Genomic DNA, 19,553 nt, shown 5'->3' on the forward strand with positions numbered 1-19,553 from the left:
AATATTTCCCATTTTTACTAGCTTGCTTTGGGGAAGTCTTTATGCAGTAATGGAATAGTGATTTTCAAAAAGGATTGTGACAGATTGGTAAAATATTGAGGGTTACATTGCAGTGTTGTAAGATTTCATTGGTATAATAAACCAATCTGAATCACCAGCACACCACTGGTACTGATAGAAGGAGATATGCAGACTGTAAATCAGTGAAGCTCATACACGCTATCAAAATGACGTCAAGCCAGGTTTTAATATAGTAGTAGTGGGGTCACATGCGTCCCAGTGGAAGAGGCGCTAGCTTCTCTCTACCAGATTTGTTTTTGTGAGATCTGCTGTAGGGTATTTTTTTTCCACTGCTCGAGTTGCCAACTGGCATCACAATATAGTGCAGTAATAAAAATAGCTGGACCAAGTTGAGGTGCTGGCGGCGCCACCAATGACGTCATAGGCATTATTGCCTCCATCAGCACCAATGATGTCGTAGGCAGCAGTGGCACCCAGTGGGCTGGGCTGAGCCGGTGGACTGGTGTCAGGAGTAATGGTTGAAGAGCGACGAGGAGTGGAGAGCCCCATTCTGATAGCAGTGCTGACGGGAGGCAAGGTACTCCGAGTACGAGATGGTCATCTTCTCACTGCGGTACCTGAGAGGAGAAAGGGCTACGTTATTACACCCAAGGAACAATTCAATACAAGCTTTCAATAAGGGCAGCGCAGCGCAGGGCAGGACAGGGCAGTACCATCCCTTTTTGCTATCTTGCAACTCAGCTTACGTATGGTGTGGGATGGAGTCAAACGAAAGAAAAGTTATGGACAACAGGGCCCATCAAGGTTCCTAGTAGCTGATTGATGCCAGAACTTTGTCTTGTCGTGTCTTACAATAGGAGAACTACTGATTTTCAGGAACTGTAACACATCATATATGCCCACTTATTACATGTATGCTATTACTAATTTCAGAAATTTCCTGGGTAATGAAAGTTAAGCTTTACCTCTTTTTTTATTTTTATTTTTTTTTTCACACAATTGATCACAATATATGTGGCTGTATGAATATATATATATCCCACCGTGTCAGTTTAATAGTTTTCCTCAGTTCATTGGTTATGGCTGCTTTGAAACCTCCCTTCCTCAGCAGAGAGTCTATAGTCTGGATCTGGTCCCAGTCTGCAGAGAAAGACAGGTGGTTATTGAAGGGATATAGTCTGGATCTGGTCTCAGTCTGCAGTGAAAGACAGGCTGTTATCGAAGGGATTGAATGTTAAAACACCCAGTGCAGCATAGTGTGCAAACAGCCACTGACAATGCTTTATCCATGTTAGTATCACAATTCAACATACTGGTGTCCCATTCACCTTTGGGGTGCTTTTTCTTGGCTTCCCTTATAAAAGTTTTACCACAGTATTCCACTTATGCAATTGTTTGTCCTATGGTTATACCATGCCTTTACAATAGTTTACCCTGTTTTGTAACATGCTCTACCACAACTTGCGGGCAATTGCAGTGCTTACTTCTGCTTTACCATGCTATCACCACACTTTAATACACTTTGCTATGCTTTTATTAAGGGAAACTTTTACAAGGATCATTACACAACAATTGAAACTACATGATTGCCATTCACTTTATTTGTAATCACATTTACAATACGATCATATATCAAATATATGCAAAGTGAATATAGTAGAAATCCCTTCGTAAGGTAATTGGATTAGAAGTCGGAAAGTTAAGGTCAGAGTTTTTAATATCTGAATAATGTATAATAAAGCATTCAAATGAATAGGAAATGATATGCAAGTCTTTCTCGGATTACAACATCAAGGCGGTAAAAACGCACAAATGTCTGACTACCTGTCCATGTAGCAGCATTGCATAACTCATCCAAGGAGGCGCCATGAAGGAAAGCCCCATGAAATTGCCTGGCCCCTGGTAGAATGGGCCGTAATGTCCCCCGGTAACAGGGAGTCTGTCTGTTCACACAGTGCGCTAGACGTTGCTTCGATAGGGCCTGACCTCTAGAGGGGGACCCATAGCAGACAAACAGCTGCTTGGACTGTCTCCAGGATGCCGTCCTATTCAAATAACAGCACAGCGCCGAACTGGGCATAGCGTGTGTTGTCTACGGTCCTCCTCTGACTCGTGTGGAGGAGGTCTAAAAGTTTCCAAAACCATTGGTTGGTAAATATGGAATGAGGATACCACCTTTGGCAAAAAAGGATAGATTTGTTCTGAACGTTACCTGTGAGTCATTTACCATAAAAGCCATGCATGTGTCATCGATGGACAGCGCATGAAGCTCACTTACTGGTCTGGCAGACGTAATGGCTATTAAAAATGACACCTTCAATGAAACAAGGCACAGTTCTGCTGACGCCATGGGCTGAAATGAGGGACCCATAAGGGCCCGCAGTACCAGTTCTAGATACTTTTCATGGGAGGATGAAGCCTCTGAAGAAACTGCACTGCCAGGAAATGTGCCCCAGGGGACACGAGTCAATTTTGTCGTGGCACACTGATATTGCTGCCAGGTATACCTTCAAAGTGGATGCTGATTTTCCTGCATCAAACAAGTATTGTAAGAAGGTTAATATCATCTCAATAGGGCAAGTCACAGGATCGTCACCTTCGGCAAGGCACCTGTCTTGGAAAACTTTCCATTTATAAGAGTACTGGGCTCTAGTGCTCGGCGCCCTAGCAGACTGTACTGTTTCTACTGCTGCATCTGGCAAACCTCGACTGAATAGACGGCTCTGTTCAACGGCCAGACCCAGAGTTGGAGCTGGGCTGGGTTCAGGTGCCATAATAGCCCCCCCGCTTGGCTCAGGAGGTCCTTACGCAGCGGGAGCTGCCACTGCTGATCCGACAACATGTCGAAGAGGAGAGCAAAATCAGGGGTGTCTCGGCCATCTGGGTGCAACAGCAAAACCTGTGCTCTCTCCACCCTGATCCTTTCTGATGTCAGGGGTAGTAATGGTAGCGGAGGGAACGCATACAATAGTCCCTGTGGCCAGGGGTGAGCTAGCGCATCTACTCCCAGGGGGCCCCCGTCTCTCTCTATTGAGAACCACAGGGGACAATGAGTGGACTTGGCTGTGGCAAAGAGGTCAACTAGTGCAGTACGAAACCTCTCCCAAATCTGTTTCACCACTGAGGATGCAGTCTCCATTCCGAGCTGTCTGGAGGTCTTCTGGACAGGAGGTCTGCTGCCTTGTTGTCCACACCGGGGAGGTGAACTGCCCTGATGGAACACAAGTTTTTGTGTGTCCAGGACAGGAGTCTGTTCGCTGTGTGGTGAAGGCCTGGCGAGCGCAGGCCGCCTTGGTGGTTTACGCAGGCTACCACTGTAGTATTTTCCGTCTGGACCAGCACATGTTTGTGTGCTAACTGCTGGTGAAAATGAGATAACGCCAGGTTTACTGCCTGCAGCTCTTGGGCACTTAAGTGCGCTTGCTGCCAATGTCCCTTCCACTGACCTCATATTCCTCTCTCATTCCAGACCGCTCCCCAGCCCAGGCTGGAGGCGTCTGTAGTGACAACTTCCCTTCTGTGAGGGGATCCGAGGCGCAGACTGCCAGGACAGAGCCACCACTCCAGTGTCTTCCGGCATTGTCTGGACACTCGCACCAGCCGGTACCGATCTCGGACCGGGTGCACCTTGAGCGTATTCACCCAGGCTTGAAGCTGGCGCATTCTCAGCAGCCCTAGTGGAAGGATTCTCCAGGCGGCTGCCATCAGCCCCAACAACCTTTGACATACTTTGACCTGTAGGACAGCGTCCTCTCTGAATAGGGAGAGTGTGGCCTCCAACAACCTAATCCTGTCTTCCGAAAGTGAGGCAAGCATGCTCACAGAGTTTTGATCCCCAGGAACAATGTGGACTGAGATTGTACAAAGTTGCTTTTCTGTTGATGTACTGAGAGCCTTAACTTCGTCACATGATCTATGACCTGTTTTGCATGTGCCTCTGCGCATGCTTTTGAATGCACGCAAACTAGTCAATCGTCCAGTGGAGTGGAGCCAGTGCTGCATCAATGCACTCTGAAAAGGTGCAGGGCACCAGCGAAAGGCCAAATGGCAGCATGCAGAATTTGTACGCGTTGCCTTGAAAGGCGAAGCGCAGATATTTTCTGTGCGCGGGATGGATCGGGACATGAAAGTAGGCATCTTGCAGGTCGATTGATGTGAACCAGTCGCCAGGTTAGACGGACTGGATGATACGCTGTGCTGTCAACATGTTGAACTTCCTCTATTTGAGGAACCCGAGGTCCATAATTGGTCTGAAACCGCCGTCCCTTTTGGGCACCAGAAAGTACCTGGAGTAAAAGCTGCTGAGGGAATTGCTTGGACTTACCAATCGTACAGTTTTCTTCCTTCGAAGATTGGCGATCTCCTGAAGGAGTATCGTATTGTATGATCGTATTGTAACCCTCGCTGGTTCGACTGTAGTTAAGAGCACATCCTTGAAGGGAGGAAGACCTATGCGGAATTGTAGCACGTGTCCGTGTCTTGTTGATAGCACCCAGGAGTCCTGGGTGCAGCCTTGCCATGGGTCGTTGCCATAGGTCGTTTGTGGGGGGGTTTGGTGGCAGCTGGGACCCCTTAGGGGCGGTCTTCCTTGGGCTTGGGAGGGGGCGGGTCTTTCTTAGGCCCCGGCCTCGGTCTCCAGTTGGAGAACCGGTTACTCCTGGCCTGCGGTGGTCCCCTGCCGCTGGCTCTGCCTCTGCCTGCTTGTCTACTCTGGGGTGGAGGGCGGTGTTCAGACCCTTTTACCCCAGCAGGCTGCGAATGCCACACTGGGCGCTGACGATAAGCCTGAAGAAGCGAAAACTTGGAGGCGACCTCTGTGGCCTTGTGGGACCTCTCAAGACTCACATCAATGGTCACTCCAAAAGTCTGCCCCTGTGTAATGGGGGCGTCCAGTAGCGCCACCTTCTCGGTCTCTATGACTTTGGCTTGCATCAGCCACAAATGACAATGGGCGGTCACCATCGCCGCCAGCGACCTCCCTGATGCCTGACCTAACTCCCCTATTAGGTCAGCCATCACCTTAGCTACCACCTGGAGCTCCTCTGTGTCTGCTTCTGTAGCCCTTTCCTGCAGCCTCTCTGCCAACTGTTTCTGGTAGAGCACCAGTATAGACATGGCATTTGCTGCTCGGACTGACAGCGCTGCCGAATCGTAATCCTTTTTGAGCATTGCATCCGTTGTCCTGCAAGGCTTGGATGGACAGGGTGGGTTCTTATCCCCTTTGTTGAAGGTGGAACCTTGCACCAATACCGTGACCGTGTCCCCGATAGTGGTGAATGTGCCTATGCCCACTTCTTGGGCTCCTGCAGTATGAAGCAGAGTCTCTGCTGTTCTGGAGGCTAAGGGTGCAGACGCTGGGTGGCTCCAGGAGGAGCACACCAATTCCAGGAAGTCCTGGCATAAAGGGAGGGCATGCTGTGGGTGCCCTTTTTGCTGGAGGAAGCGGTTCCCCTTTTCCTCCTGTTCTGCCGGCCAGGGAACGTCCGTGGCTGCAGCTGCACGCTGCATTAGTGTCTAACTCTTCCCTCTGCGACACGTGTGGCAAGTGCGGTAAGGAGCCCCCCACCGTGGCCTGCCCGATGGAGGTGGCTGAGTCCGAGACGTCCGATCTGGACGCTGCGAAGGACAGCTCGTCTGGGCTAAGAGGCTAGGTAAGCTCCTGTCGCGGCAACCGCCTGTCCCCTGTTGAGCGTCCCCTCGAGCAGTACCACCTCGGCGGTGACCATCTCGCCTCCCCTGAGAGGTGTTTGCGTCTCTGTACCAGTGGTGGGGAAGGGGAGAGTGACCCAGTTGTGCGGGAGGATTCCTTGGTCACTGTAGCAGGGGGGTCCTAGAGTGCCTCTGTGGAGGGCCTTGGACCACTGACCTCATTCTCCCTTGGCTCGGGGACAGAGACTCTGCTGGGGATAGGGCTGCTCTCCGGCGCTTAGTTATTCTTGAGAACTTCCTACACGGAGAGCAGTCTAGCTCACCTGCTAGTGCTTTGGCTGCATGGTCTGGCCCCAAGCATCTGGCGCAGGTCCTGCCTGGGCAGCTTCGCCGCGCACTGGTCACACTGGAGGAAACCAGCTGAGGAGTCAGTCGACTATACCGACATGGCTTGCAGGTGAAGCTGCTACGCTCAGTGTCGAATTAGTCGGTGCCGAGATCGGCGTTGAGGAGAGCGCTGTCGATGCTGAGAGGTCGGTGCCGGGCTGTAGAAGGCTCTGAAGATAGTCACCGGTGCCGAGTTAATCGGTGCCGGGATTGACGTTGAGGAGAGCGCTGTCGGTGCCAAACAGTCGGTGCTGAGAGGACCTGTTCCAAGGTCGGTGCCAACGGTAGGCACGGTCGGTGCTGGCCTGTGGCTGGCGGCGAAGATGTTTACACAGGTGGCGAGTCAATCGGGGCCGGGTAGACGCTGTTTTTCTCAACCTCGCAGTTGTCGGGAAAAACCACGGTCGATGCTGGGGTATGCAGCTGATTTAGTCAGTGTGGTCGCCAAGGGCAAGTGCAGCCGCGCTAGGAAAGCCCGAGGCTTGAGAGGGGCGCTAGGCCCACGCTGTTTTTTTTTTTCTGGTCGCTGTGACCGATTGAATCGGCATAAGCCCATGTAAGGCAACCTTTCCTCAGAAAGTGTGGGTCCTTCTAAACAGGTGGATGGGGTTCTAACATCACGAAAACATTTCAGTTTGTGTTGGAAATTAATGGCTGTTGAATTGTACTTGCTAAACCGGTGATGCAGGGACAACAGTGTGCGATTTACCAAAGCATCAAAAGTGCTAAAGAATGATTTTTTACGTTCTGTGAATAAGCTATTCTCTGGATGAGGATCAGATATAAACATGGAAGAAATGGGCAGACCAGTCCATAGATTTCCAGATCCAGACACTCTCAATAACTACCGTGGCACAGACAGCTAAAGAATACTTTTTCCAAGTTTAATCATGAGCATAAGCTGTTCTGTACACAACATAGAGCTGTGAGTGTAGTTTGGTGCACTTAAAACAGAAGTTACTAACATACTTGTTCAAGGTAAAATATTTACTGCAATCCTCCACTCTATGGAGAAACACTAGGCCTCATATTTTAAATATCTTGACAATACCATTAAATAAACCATTTGCTACCAGAGATACAGGCATATGCAATGTTGTAGGTTGGAATGTTACAAGTGAGAGCTGGTCTCCCCCAGTCTGTACTCAAGTCAGCCCGTCTGTGTTTGAACTTGCCTCTCTTACCCACCCTGTTCCTTGGCCACCTCAGGAAGGTATGTGGCTGTGCGTTTCATCCCCTTCTCGTTCACAAACTCAATCCGGATTCCATGCTCTCCCACCTGCAATGATAGTTCAAACGTGGTAGCAGGGGTTAAACTTGCACAAGAAAAAGCATGCTGCTTTTCAGAAACTTGCACTTTGTTTTAAAACATTTTAAGACATTTTAAAAGAATATTTCTAACCAAGTTTCATCATGTACCTCTACATCTCCCTCAATGGTGGATTATAAGGGATACGCTGACAGCACATGTTTGTATAGTGCCTCTAGAACAGGCATGGATAGTTTCAATCTGTACAGCTGGTATTGTGTTTAGTGCACACAGGGCCAGCGTGTCTCACCTCCCAGTCAAGGTAGTCGGCCGCGTCCTCAAAGTTGGTGAGCAGAGACACAGAGCAGAAGAGTTTGGGCAGCTCCTCGCGGGTCATTGGAGGGAAGCGGGTGTCTTTAAGAGCACTGCAGAACGGAGACAGAACAATCTTTTGGTATAAAATTCACGTGGAAATAACTCTCTCTCATTTTTTTTTTAAATTTGCTGTTGGGGTTACAGTTTATGAATGATGCAGCCTAGCTTCAGACCCTGCCAGTGCCACAGCTGCAGAGATGCATTTCACTTTTTGCTGTCATATTTTAATCAAAACTGTAAATGACAATGCATAGCCACTAACACTTAAATTTGCATTATCTTCAGTGAATATGTAATTTTTCCAAACATTACATTAGAGGTAGCCTACCCTTCCTGCAACAGAACTTTCCACAGTGACACATTCTCCGGTTGATCATTTTATTTTGCACCTTTCAAAAAGAAAACTCGACAGGATTTACTGATTGACACTTAACAGCAGCCAATAACCACTCTGGGCTCTGCTCACTGATTGGTAGATATGGGCATCCGGGGCAGGTTTAGTATCCTAGGAGATCTCAACTGATATTAAGCGAGTGTCCAAAATGAAATAAAAAAATCAACAGTAATTACTTCAGCGGATCATCTACGATAATTTTGCATTCTACTGGTGGCAAACTATTTTGTGCAACCTGCAGTGTTTCATTGGATCACATACATTGAGCTACGATACAGCGGCATTTAGACTCAGACAACAATCAAAAATGAAAAAGGTTGCGGATAGTTTTTAATTTCATTAAAATATTATCTATTTGTTATCGTGGGGTCCCAATCGATAGATAATTCGATTATTACCGTTATCGTTACCAGCCTAGCATAAAATTACATTTTTTTGGTGTTGTAAATTTTACAAATTACAATCTATACAATCCAATGTTGTATATAACCTATATAGCACCTTTCATCAGAAATGAAGTCAAGTCTACTTCACAAGAAAACCATAAAAAGAATAAAACAATGTTCTGATGAAACTTTTTTTACAAATAAATCAAAGAGAAAAAAAAACAAAGCCCACTAAGCCCGTCAGAGTTAAACGGCGTCAGCCAGAGTGAACAAGTGTGCTTTTAGTTTGGACTTAAACACAGAAACAGAACAGCTCTTTCTCATATCTTAAAGTAGCGAATTCTTAAGTGCAACACAGCCGAAAGAAAAGACACAAAAAATGGGCTTGTTTAAATCTTGGCACAACCAAGAGGCCAGCCTAGAGCGATGTGACACACACGTTAGAAGCGGCCAGAGCTTCATACCTAGTTAGAGTATATTCCCTGAGTCCTGAGTGCAAGCTCATAGCGGAGAAGGTCCCGATACAGCCACGGAGACGCTTGTCCCGGCCCGTCTTCCATGTCACAAACAAGGGGCTGCACAAAGAGAGGTGTCAGTCATCTGTGCTTTTTTTTTAACAGAACAAACTTTCATTCAATTAGCTATCAGCTGAAAGTAGTTATAACCAAGGCTTCAAGATCAATTTCCTTATTGGCACTGGCATCTCTTGCATTGTAAATTACACTTTGACAGACTTTAATCCTATACTCAGATTACCAAAAATATCCTCTTATTAGCCTATTACAAGATGAAACGTATTAATTGTGCAACAAGTTACAGAGGTTTCACTACTTGAGAATTGCCACTTTATTCTGTGCCCCTGACCAGCAGCTGACCAATCACAGCAAATTAAGCCAGTGTCAATCACACCAGAAAATTTCCTCTTGTTGACTTTGGAAGCCAGAATCTCCAACCCTTTCAGTCACGTCATGTTGTCAGTCCAGCTCATCAGAAACGACTCAAACTGAAAGTGGCGAAAACTGTTGTATAGTTAAGAAGTTTCATAGTGTTCCAATGAAGAACACCAGTCAAATACGTACTCAGAAAGGTAAGCGATTTATTATGGTACTTCGTGAGCCCCTGAACAATAAACATGGGAACAAAGCTGGCCTGAATATACAGCAGTAAGAGACGCAGTGTGATACTCACTAGGACTCGTTGGTGAAGCGGGGCAGGCAGGACTGGGGGTACCCGAGCAGATGGCTGTGCAGCACATCGAAGCAGTAGAAACACATCTCGGCACTCACCACCAGGGTGCGCCCATAGCCTCCCACTCCGTTCCTGCAGACCAGCGGGCTCAGCACCACCGGACCCGGGTTAATCCGGGCCAGAGGGGGAGTCTGGTTCCCCAGGTTCGAGCTCCCTCCTCCTCCTCCTCCTCCTCCTCCTCCTCCTCCTCCTCCACCCACTCCCACCTCTATGCCATGCTGGGGGTTGGGGCCCTGGCTGGGGCTGGAGCTGGAGCCTGGGGGTGTCCCGTGGCCACTCCCACATAGCTTGGGCTTCTTCACCCTACAGCAGCTGGATGCCAGCTTGGCCTCCAGTGGGGGAACACAGCGCCTCTTACCCATCCTCTCTAGGCCTTGGTCTGCACACAACTCTGGACAGAGGAAAGAGCAAGTGATACTTAGCGCTGGAGTGTGAAAGGAGGGCCTTTTGCTCTTTTAGGTATGTCTGCTTCTCCACACTAGAAGGACCAGGGCAGAATCCAATCATAACCTGTAGGTTCAGTTCCAGCTTCACCTGGCAACTACCACACATTTACTATCCTATTATGACTGAAACCGTAACTTGAAATGAACCTACAGCTCTTTTTATTTTTTTTAACTCCCTGGCCTATATTTTCCCTCAGGTAGATTGCCCCCTGCATAGTAAATTAATTACATGGGCAATTTGCTTAGAGCGACCACCTGCTTTTTCTAGGCTGAAAATTTCTAATTGTTTTAACTTGTCCTCAGAGGTAGTTAGTACTGATATCAGCCTAGTTCCCTGCCTGTGCCTTGGCATCTTTCTTTGTAATGCACACACTAAGATACTTTGGGAAAGAAGTATATCTTCTTTTTTTATTCATTAATATATTTTGGGTTGGTTTCTTAATTATTTTACATTGTGTGTACAAATTATTGTGAGAATATTGTTAGTCTCACATATTTTACATGTACAACTGTGTTTTGTCATCATTTTTACAAATTCTTTCCACTGTGCTTAATATGGACATCGTTAATTTTGACTATCGTTTATTATAGACCAAAGTAGGGACCTGACTAATATATTTGCAATACATTTTTACATTCAATTTGTAAATATATTTCTTAAAACAGTCTTAAAAAAAAAAAATTAGTAAAGCAATGCTGAATGCCAGTGTTGAATCTGTTGACTCTTTTGAGGGTTGTAAAACACTGATCAAATCTCCAGCTAACCTCATAAGTCACACTCTTTAGCACTGGGTTAGTCTCTTTGCTCTTCTCTGAACTCCCTCCAAATCTGATCGGGGGCTCTTCTAGTTCAGTGGCTCAGGTTATTGTTCGGTTGGTCGTAGCCCCCAGTGGACAGTTGTCAACACCATATCCAGCACTGAACAGCAGGGCTCAGAAACAAAGCTCTGTTCGTACCGTCATTTTTAAAGTATCTAATTGACAAGCACTAACATTATTATAAAAAATAAGAAACGTGTATCTTTGTAAAAACAAACCATCTCCCCATTTCACAGCATACTGCATCCACTCACTGAGTCAGCCAATAAGATTTATGAATATAAGAAAACAGGAAAGGCCATTTGGCCCATCTATGCTTATCTGGTTCCCAGGAGCTGATTGATCTCAAAACTTTTTGTTGGGTTTTAAAGGATCCCAGTGATTCTGCCTCAACAACATGACTAGGTAGACCATCCCATACCCTCACCACTCTGTGTGTGAAGAAGTGTCTCTTACCCTCTGTTCTCGGTCTATCGCCACTTAATTTCCAACTGTGTCCTCCGGTCCTGGTTTCTGTGCTGCACTTAAAATAATGGTTTGGGTTAACTTTAAGATTCTTCAGTCATGTCCCTCCTAATCTTTCTTTGTTCTAAGCCAAATAGATTCAGATTCAGCTGTATTCACAGTGCTGGGATTAGTCTGGTTATCATTGTTGGACTCTCTTCCTTTAAACTTCTGGTGACCAGAATTGGGCACAGTACTCTAAGTGCAGGCTCACCAGTGCATTATACAACCTCATCATAACCCCCTTTGATTTGTAATCTACACTTTTGGCTATATACCCAAGCATTAGACACATCCACTGTCAGTCATTGCTAAGTTGTGACTAAAATCCATATATGTAAAGTTGCCATTGTTTACAGTGTATATGGAAACTCCCAAAACTAGTCAGTCGTTTTGGAGATATCTTTACCAAGCAAGGTGGCAGACAAGGTCAAGGGCATGGTCACCCAACAAACTCCTGAAGCAATACCAGCAATGTTTAAATCTAGTGAAACAAACAATAGAAAGTCTACATTAATTTCTTAGTTTTGAAATAACCAATTTAACATTCTGTGAAGCATTCAACATAAAGTATAGCTATTTTCACCATGATATGGACTGGTGCATTCGCAGTACTAAGCGCTATACTTACTGCAAAACGAAAGGTTTTCAATGGGATAGGCAGCTGTGAAAAGGGGTTTATTTGGAGCTTTGAAGGTATTCCATTCCCTTCAGTCCTGTTCCAGCCTACAGCACCTGCAAACAAGCACACAACTCTGCTACAGGTATGGAAAGAGTACAAACCATGAATGAGTGCAGCTGACCTGGTGCAAGCAGGAGCTGTCTGGTCAAAATGTTGCTGGCAGACCAACCCAAACCAGCAACTAAGCTTTGTACATGAAGGGGTTTCAAAGCTGTATAAAACAGCAGGCAGTTGGAGGTGCTTTTGAGAAGCATCAAGATCCTCTATGAACACACACCAGTGCCATGCTCGAAGCTTCTTCCAGATATTGACAGCTGATATCATTGCTTTATTGCTATTAATAACTGGTGGCCTCATTATTGTGTCTAATGATAATGATTATGCTGTCAAGCGTTTGGGATCAATAAAGAAAACTTGTTATATTCTGCTTGAATGCTTGTTGTGTGCGCTCCTTCCCAAAGAACTACATGTAATGTATTTTCTTTATAGATGTGGGGGTTTTGTTAACAAGTGTGATGCTGAACTAATTTATTTAGAAATGTTACAGCTAGTAGAAGGTCACTGACACAATTCACTAGATCCCCAGAAGGACAGAAAAAATTCCAAGTTCTTCTCAATGTTTTTTTCGCCAGCAAATGGAAACAGGGATGATACATGATTCTTTTGTAAAAATGACTAACACACAAATAACACAAACAATCTTCTGTCTGATTTGAAATTAACCAGAAAACATCGGCTGCATCCCAGAAAAGGGAAAAAAAAAGCTATTAAAAAAATAGAAATGAGAGCGCTTGTGAACAAAAACAAACCAACCCAGGGAGAAATTTCATTGCTTTTAATTATGAAGTAAAATGGATAGGTGAAGAGCATCAATATATACTGTCCAGTGATTAAAATGTGGCAGTGAAATGGTTAATTTCTGCTAGAAACCACCTGTAATACAACTTTGAGGGAATCATAGAATACATGTGTACCAACTGTAAAGACATGCATGAATGTGAGTGATCTGTATCTTTAATATGGCCAGACGATATCAAATGTTTTGCACTTGCATTAGTTACATGGGTCTCAAAAGTTTCAGTTTTGAATGACACGTTATAGGACACATGCTATAGCACACGTGTATTTCTGTTTTAAAACATGGGATCTGGTATAGCTTTAGGTTAAGGGAAGCTCTCAGTTTCTGTGCTTTATTCTCAGGATTACGGTTACACTACCTGGTTCACAGCATGTTACTGGTTGAAAGGATGTCAGTCAAAATCAGGGAAGCAGCCATTGAACCCTCTAAACAAGAGCAACACTGACTGAAAGCATAGATTGCAAACAGGTTTCTTTAACCATGTGTAGGGCCAGATAGCATATATAAAAAACAAAACCGTTTACTAGAGCATGTGTTTCTTTCAGTACTGCCCATAGGAGGCCTATGTAGACTATGGAAGGCAGAGCAGGTAAGAGTGATGGAATTATCCTGTTAGCTACAATCACAGCAATATGACTCCTGCTAATGTCACCCTCTGCTTATTATCACCACATTGCTGAATATAATGGGAGTCACTCTGGCTACGATCACACTCTGGTTAATGCACATTTAACTGACACCTACCTCACTGTAATATCACTATGAGCGATTAAAGCATCCAAACAGTAACCCATGCAATATCTAGTACTAGTACAAGCATATTTGTATCAACACAACGCCTTTGTTTCATCTCATTCTTTTTCCAGGTTATTGGTGGATGATTAATCTGTCCCAGTATTTGTTGGAGGGAGTGCATCGTGTATTTTGCAGAAGGTGGCGCCAAACGACAGATGTGTGGGTGGAATTTCCATAATATTAAAAAGCATCACATCCGCTTGTGGAAGGGGGTTCACTCGGGGACTCCCTTAACTACAAGCTATCCAGCCATTAAATAAAAATCGTATAACGAAACACTGCTGCGGGAGCATAGGGAAGAACACCTGAAGGATACAGAGAATGATTTAAAATGCATCCCGGAACAATAGACCACCTACGTAAACTGCATGTACTGAATCACCAAATACAAAGTTTTAATTAAACACATGCTGATCTTAGCATTTCCCTGCATTTGAAAAAAAGATGGAATTAAATTATCAAAGGCTGTCGACTTTCTAGCAAAATATTACAATTCAACCCACAGTGCATATTTTCTTTGTGAAGAAACCATCTCGTTTCGTTTTAAATCATTATATAAATATGATAAATTTTACATAATTTGAGATCTACTACCTGGTGCTTAAATAAATTAATTTATATATATATATATATATATATATATATATATATATATATATATATATATACACACACACACACACACACACACACACACTTGCCTCTTAGATGTATTTAAAAAATGCCGGCGTTATGCAAACAAAATAAAGCTCACTTCTGACATATAAAAAAACGTATAGGCCTTACCAAGTATTTTCATGCAGTTTTGCAAATCAGTAGTCACACACGGTTATTTTTATTTTAACCATCTATGTGAAGAACGCGGATTTTATGAATGAAATTATCAAACCTTTCAACCTGCTGAGCTCAATCCAGCACGTCTCCAGAGGAACAGCTGGGCTGCAGCAATCCTCCGTCCTTTCCCGTATTCTCTATGAATCCATGATGAGTTCGTGAAAAGCTGCTGAGACCGTCAGGAAATTGAGAATCCTCTACAGCAGACGAAGAGACGCGAGTAAAGCACTATACCACAGAGACTAGGGGGGGGATTACCCGGAGGACCGAGTCGTGACATTCCAGTCCTCCAATATCCCAACCGCACACGTGAGAAAATGACACAACACACAGACCCAAGCCAGGGATATTAAATGCGAGTGTATCCCAAAGCGTCTCGTGGTAATTTACCTTTGCCAACATTCTCGAGACGTGTTTGTTCAGGTTACCAAAACAATTCATAAAACCACAATATAAATATCGAACACCCATTGTGTTAGTGTAAAAGTTTTGGTTCACATCGTCAAAAAAAAATCACGTACATGTCATACGATTTCAACGTAAATAACCAATATTTTAAAAATTTTTAAAATCTCCCCCTCTAGTGCAAAAAAAAAAAAAAAAAAAAAAAAAACAAAAAAAAAAAAAAAAAAAACATATATTATATATATATATATATATATATATATATATATATATATATATATATATATATATATATATTTTAAAGCATCAGCCAAGTCCTGAGTCACGTCCCATAAGTACAGTAGTTTAAAAAGTAGGATGCCATGTTTAAAGGGAGCATTTTATGAATATTTTGCTGGATTTTAGTGGAAAATGCCCACTTACCTATATAATGGGACTAGGTCACGTCCATGAAAATGAAATCGAATTGAATGAAACAATGGAATGAAAATGACGCTTTGATGAAATTGGCTGCTATGACTTTGCAAGCTCCTTTTACACAATACCAATGCAAGACTGACTGAGCTTTTGAAGGCTCCATCTTGGAAACTATGCATAGGCTTTATGAGATGCTGTGGATTTACCTTCACTAGCATCAAAAATAGATCCTGGGGTTTGAGAATTCAAGGATGCACAGAAACAGAATGATGGGATACACAGGGAGGCCTATGTATAATTGTTTCATTGAACCAGTGTACAACAGCATATTTGTTTAGTTGAGCTAGTGTATTAGATACCTCATCTGCTGAATATGCAAGGCTGGGGAAGCCCCCTTCTAATCAAACTGCAATGAATGAAGTAGACAGACTCTGCGGCTAGTTCCTTCTTCAGTGTACATTTATTTTGGTCTTGGCTTTTGGTCCAAACTGCAAAGGACAAAATTGATTTCTGATGACTTGGCCCACAGGGTCTATATTCCATCATACTTACACCACTGTTCTAGAATATCCACGTTGTTGGGTCACTGCAAGACAATTCACTTAAGGCAAAACTGAAAGTGCTTCAAAAATAAATAAATAAATAAATACAAATATTTGCCTAGCAAATCAAATAAGGGGAAGTTAAGTTTTACATAAATCTTATTTCTTACCTGAATTCAGCTCCCCTTGAAAATCATATTATAGTGCGGTCAGCAGTAACAAAACTGGTTTGAGATATTCAAATCTTGCCAGTGCCACTGACTGTTCAATGGCACCTGCCTCGTTTCTGTTGCACTGCAATGTCATTGTGCACAACATGCTGGGTGCCTGCAGCACAGCAATGCGAATATGCAGATAGCTACAAGGCAAGCTCACATTTCAGATATTTTATTTGTGAGCAAACTTATGTTTTACATTTATAACTCTGCTTACAAAGCCCCTATGAAAATTCCCTATTTAAAAAATGAATATAAAATCACCTACGTGGCAATGAAAATCATCATTTTGTTCAAGTTCATATTATTCAGTTTCTAATTAAAGTTTTCCACATTAAATATGAAAAACAATGTATACCATTTAAGAAGGAACCAGCATTATTACCTAAAATGAATCAACATCTGCTTCATTTAAAAATCAGTCTGGCTACAAATACAGTATTGAGTGATCTTGCAGTGAAGACAACAGGTCTGTACTCTGATGCCTGGAATTCCAGACTTTCATAAACACACATTATTTTAAGGGAATACAAAATATTCTTATTTTATTTTAATTATTTGCACATGTTTGAAGATGATAATCTATTCAGGGACACCAAGTGATTTGAGTGGAGTAAAAAAAAAAAAAAAAAAAAAAGCAAATGTCACACAAAACCATATTATGATGGGGTCCTTATTTAAAACCCAGAAAGTTAAAAATAAAAAAAACGCATGTACAAAAAGGAATTTACTTCAGATCTTTTAAAGATACTAAACAGAGCAGTGTTACATACACTAGAGAAAGCACCACATGTCAGTTCAAATCCAACAGACTACATGTTACAACTACAAATTAAAATGCTATACAGAAAACTGACTAATTATACATTTACAATAATAATGTACACTTCGGGTGGGGGACCACAATATTTTCTGTGTATTTAAAAAAAAAAAATCAAAACTTAACACAAAAAATGTGGGTAGCTTTAACATTATCTTCCATTATCACATTTCTGTAGAACCATAGAACATTTCATATCTATTCCTTTAGGGAGGATTTTGCAATCTTGCTTTTGTAGCACCAAGACACCCTTGATCAATACACACACGTTATTTCCTGCTTGGTTGAAACAATGCTTATGTATTATGGATGAGTAGGCTCAGAATGCTATCGAATAACATGGCTCAAGCAATTAAGTTGGAAAGTACATCTTGGGTAGCATTCAGTCCACAAATCTCACTGCCACTCTTCATCAAAAACCCCATGTGCTAACAATAGTCCTTGCTCAGGTAGATTTAGTTAGTGGACTGGAGCTAGACAGCTGAAGTGAATTAGCAGCAAGTCACTCTTTCTATCTTCCTAACGTACAGATATTTCAAGTGACACTTCCAATATAAAAGAGCTTATTCTAGGAGAAACAGTGATTAAAACAAAGCTGCTGCTGCTGCTGCTGCTGCAGCACATGGTTAAACATTATTATTATTATTACTATTATTATTATTATTATTATTATAAGAATACAACCAAATCGCTCAACTAGCAAAACCAGCCAAACCCATAACATCTATCTTTATATGTAAATCATACATGTTATTGAATAGGCAAGGGCAAAATTCTATATTAAGGGACGTTAAAGAAACATTTTGTTGATTGAAGATATCGCAATCAGACTACTTGGAGATTTTGTGTAGAGAGATATCATTTGTTTATTGATAACAATATCTCTGTATTTAGGTTAATATTCTGATAGACAATTATTTGACAGCAGTTTGGTCTAGTGGTTAGAGAAATCAGAGACAAGAGACCTGGGTCCATACATCTACAATGCATTTACTACTTTACTAAGTTTGCAGCATTGTTTTTGGTAATCAGAATTAAGAAGAAACAAAAAGGTGAAAGCTGTAGGAGACGATTTAACTTCCGAGTTAATTAGACTGTGTGAAGCTTTTAAAATCAATATTGTGGGCAAGTAATCTGACCCCATCTGGAAATGGGATGATTTTGTGAAACTCATTTTTATTTTTATGCACAGAGATAAATGAGGACTACAAATGCATTTCGTTGAATGTTATTTAGTACTTTTTCTGATTTGAGTTTTTCGACATAGCTATTTAAGACTTCTCATATTTCTAATTATACAATAGCAGTTTCAATAAAAGAGACGATTATCCTATATGCAGGATTGGGTTGTGCGAGTTTGCTGGTACACTGCTGTAAGGCAGAGCTTTGTGCAGGTGCTGAGGAATGAGTGTAGCAGTCAGCAAACTTGATCCTCAGGGAAACATGGGGGAGTACATTCAGCACATTTACCAAACAGACACGTCATTAAATGAAATATCTAAGCTGGCAGTATAGTTTTATTTAAAACTGCAGGGATTGCTAGTTTCATTTTCACCTTGATGAAAAATGCATGTACACGTTTGACTGCAAATATGTCCATATGTTATGGAATACTGCACAAAGTATTAAAAAAAAGCAGACTCTAGCTCATGGAATTGGAGGATAATGTGTTTATGAATACTAAATCAACAAGCACCGAGCATTATAAGTTTCTGGTTTAAACAAGAATGTAGAACCATTCATAATACTTTTAAGAAAGTTAATGTTGTTCAAAACCCAATATAATTTAACATTTGTATACATTTAACCAAAACCCTTGTGGCCCCTGTCAGTCAATGTGAAGGAACACAAGACTCGAACTGTGCAAGTGTTCCTTTGAGAGGCTAAGCTTTCTCCTTGCGTTTCAGTTTAGACACCTTCTTGGACCCGCCATTCTTGTTCAGCAGCTTCATGACTCTGTCCTTGTGGTCCAGCATCTTCATCATGGCTTCCCGGGCCTCTGTGATCTGATCCATCACCAGCTTGCAGCGCTGCATATTACCCTGCCAAAGGAAACGGACACACGGAAATACAGAAGAGCCGAGTAAAAAAGTAACGTGCACGTCAAGTCCTTCGATCCACAACAGCCACCCTCAACTCGCTGGTAGTACATGATTACTATTTGATTATAGTACCCCTTTATTTTTTAACTTTAACTTTTTAATATTTGTATATCCTGTTAGGAATTTTAAAATTGTTCTATACCTGGACTACCCTCAGCTTCTGGCTGGACTCGGGAATCTACCTGTAGTGTTCTTTGAACTCCACTGCTTCAGACTGAACTAGTATTACTACTATAACCCTGCTGCTTCAACTGGCATGCAAACATTTGAGCAATAGAATGAACAGCTTTGGATTACACCAAGTTAACAAAAAACACATGAAAGAAGAAACTCAATTAATCCAGGGGTTGTCTCAGCTGAGTCCGGCCAAACTCGTTCGCTTTTAAAACACAAAGGTAGCTAGT

At 42.8% G+C, this 19,553-nt stretch overlaps 2 protein-coding genes and 1 long non-coding RNA gene across 7 annotated transcripts in view; all 3 read right to left on the reverse strand.

The window, feature by feature from the left end:
- Window positions 1–228: 228 nt before the first annotated feature.
- Window positions 229–9,879, reverse strand: LOC121323488 (AMMECR1-like protein; the record flags this gene model as incomplete). The annotated part of the gene is made up of 6 exons (XM_041264573.1): window positions 229–638; window positions 1,065–1,161; window positions 7,246–7,336; window positions 7,617–7,731; window positions 8,926–9,036; window positions 9,650–9,879. Coding segments are annotated over 6 exons (756 nt in total), but the record flags the coding sequence as incomplete, so codon positions are not given.
- A 35-nt stretch (window positions 9,880–9,914) lies between these two features.
- On the reverse strand, window positions 9,915–14,918 carry LOC121323668. 2 transcript variants are annotated; one of them, XR_005951152.1, is made up of 4 exons: window positions 14,704–14,918; window positions 12,110–12,213; window positions 11,431–11,497; window positions 9,915–10,100 (listed from the first exon to the last, which is right to left on the reverse strand). It is a non-coding gene; the product is annotated as an uncharacterized LOC121323668 (long non-coding RNA). The 2 variants fall into 2 exon arrangements; XR_005951151.1 differs by having other exon boundaries at window positions 11,431–11,492; window positions 14,704–14,914.
- A 1,844-nt stretch (window positions 14,919–16,762) lies between these two features.
- LOC121323102 (histone deacetylase complex subunit SAP130-like) overlaps window positions 16,763–19,553 on the reverse strand; it is a 59,396-nt gene continuing 56,605 nt past the window's right edge. For all 4 annotated transcript variants that reach the window (XM_041263887.1, XM_041263886.1, XM_041263883.1 and 1 more), the window contains one exon: window positions 16,763–19,089. In XM_041263887.1, the coding sequence (XP_041119821.1) occupies window positions 18,931–19,089 (159 nt within the window). In that variant the 3' untranslated portion in view covers window positions 16,763–18,930. The remainder of the gene's footprint in view (window positions 19,090–19,553) is intronic.

This window comes from Polyodon spathula, chromosome 11 (genome assembly GCF_017654505.1).
Source record: "Polyodon spathula isolate WHYD16114869_AA chromosome 11, ASM1765450v1, whole genome shotgun sequence".
Taxonomy (NCBI): Eukaryota; Metazoa; Chordata; class Actinopteri; order Acipenseriformes; family Polyodontidae; genus Polyodon; species Polyodon spathula.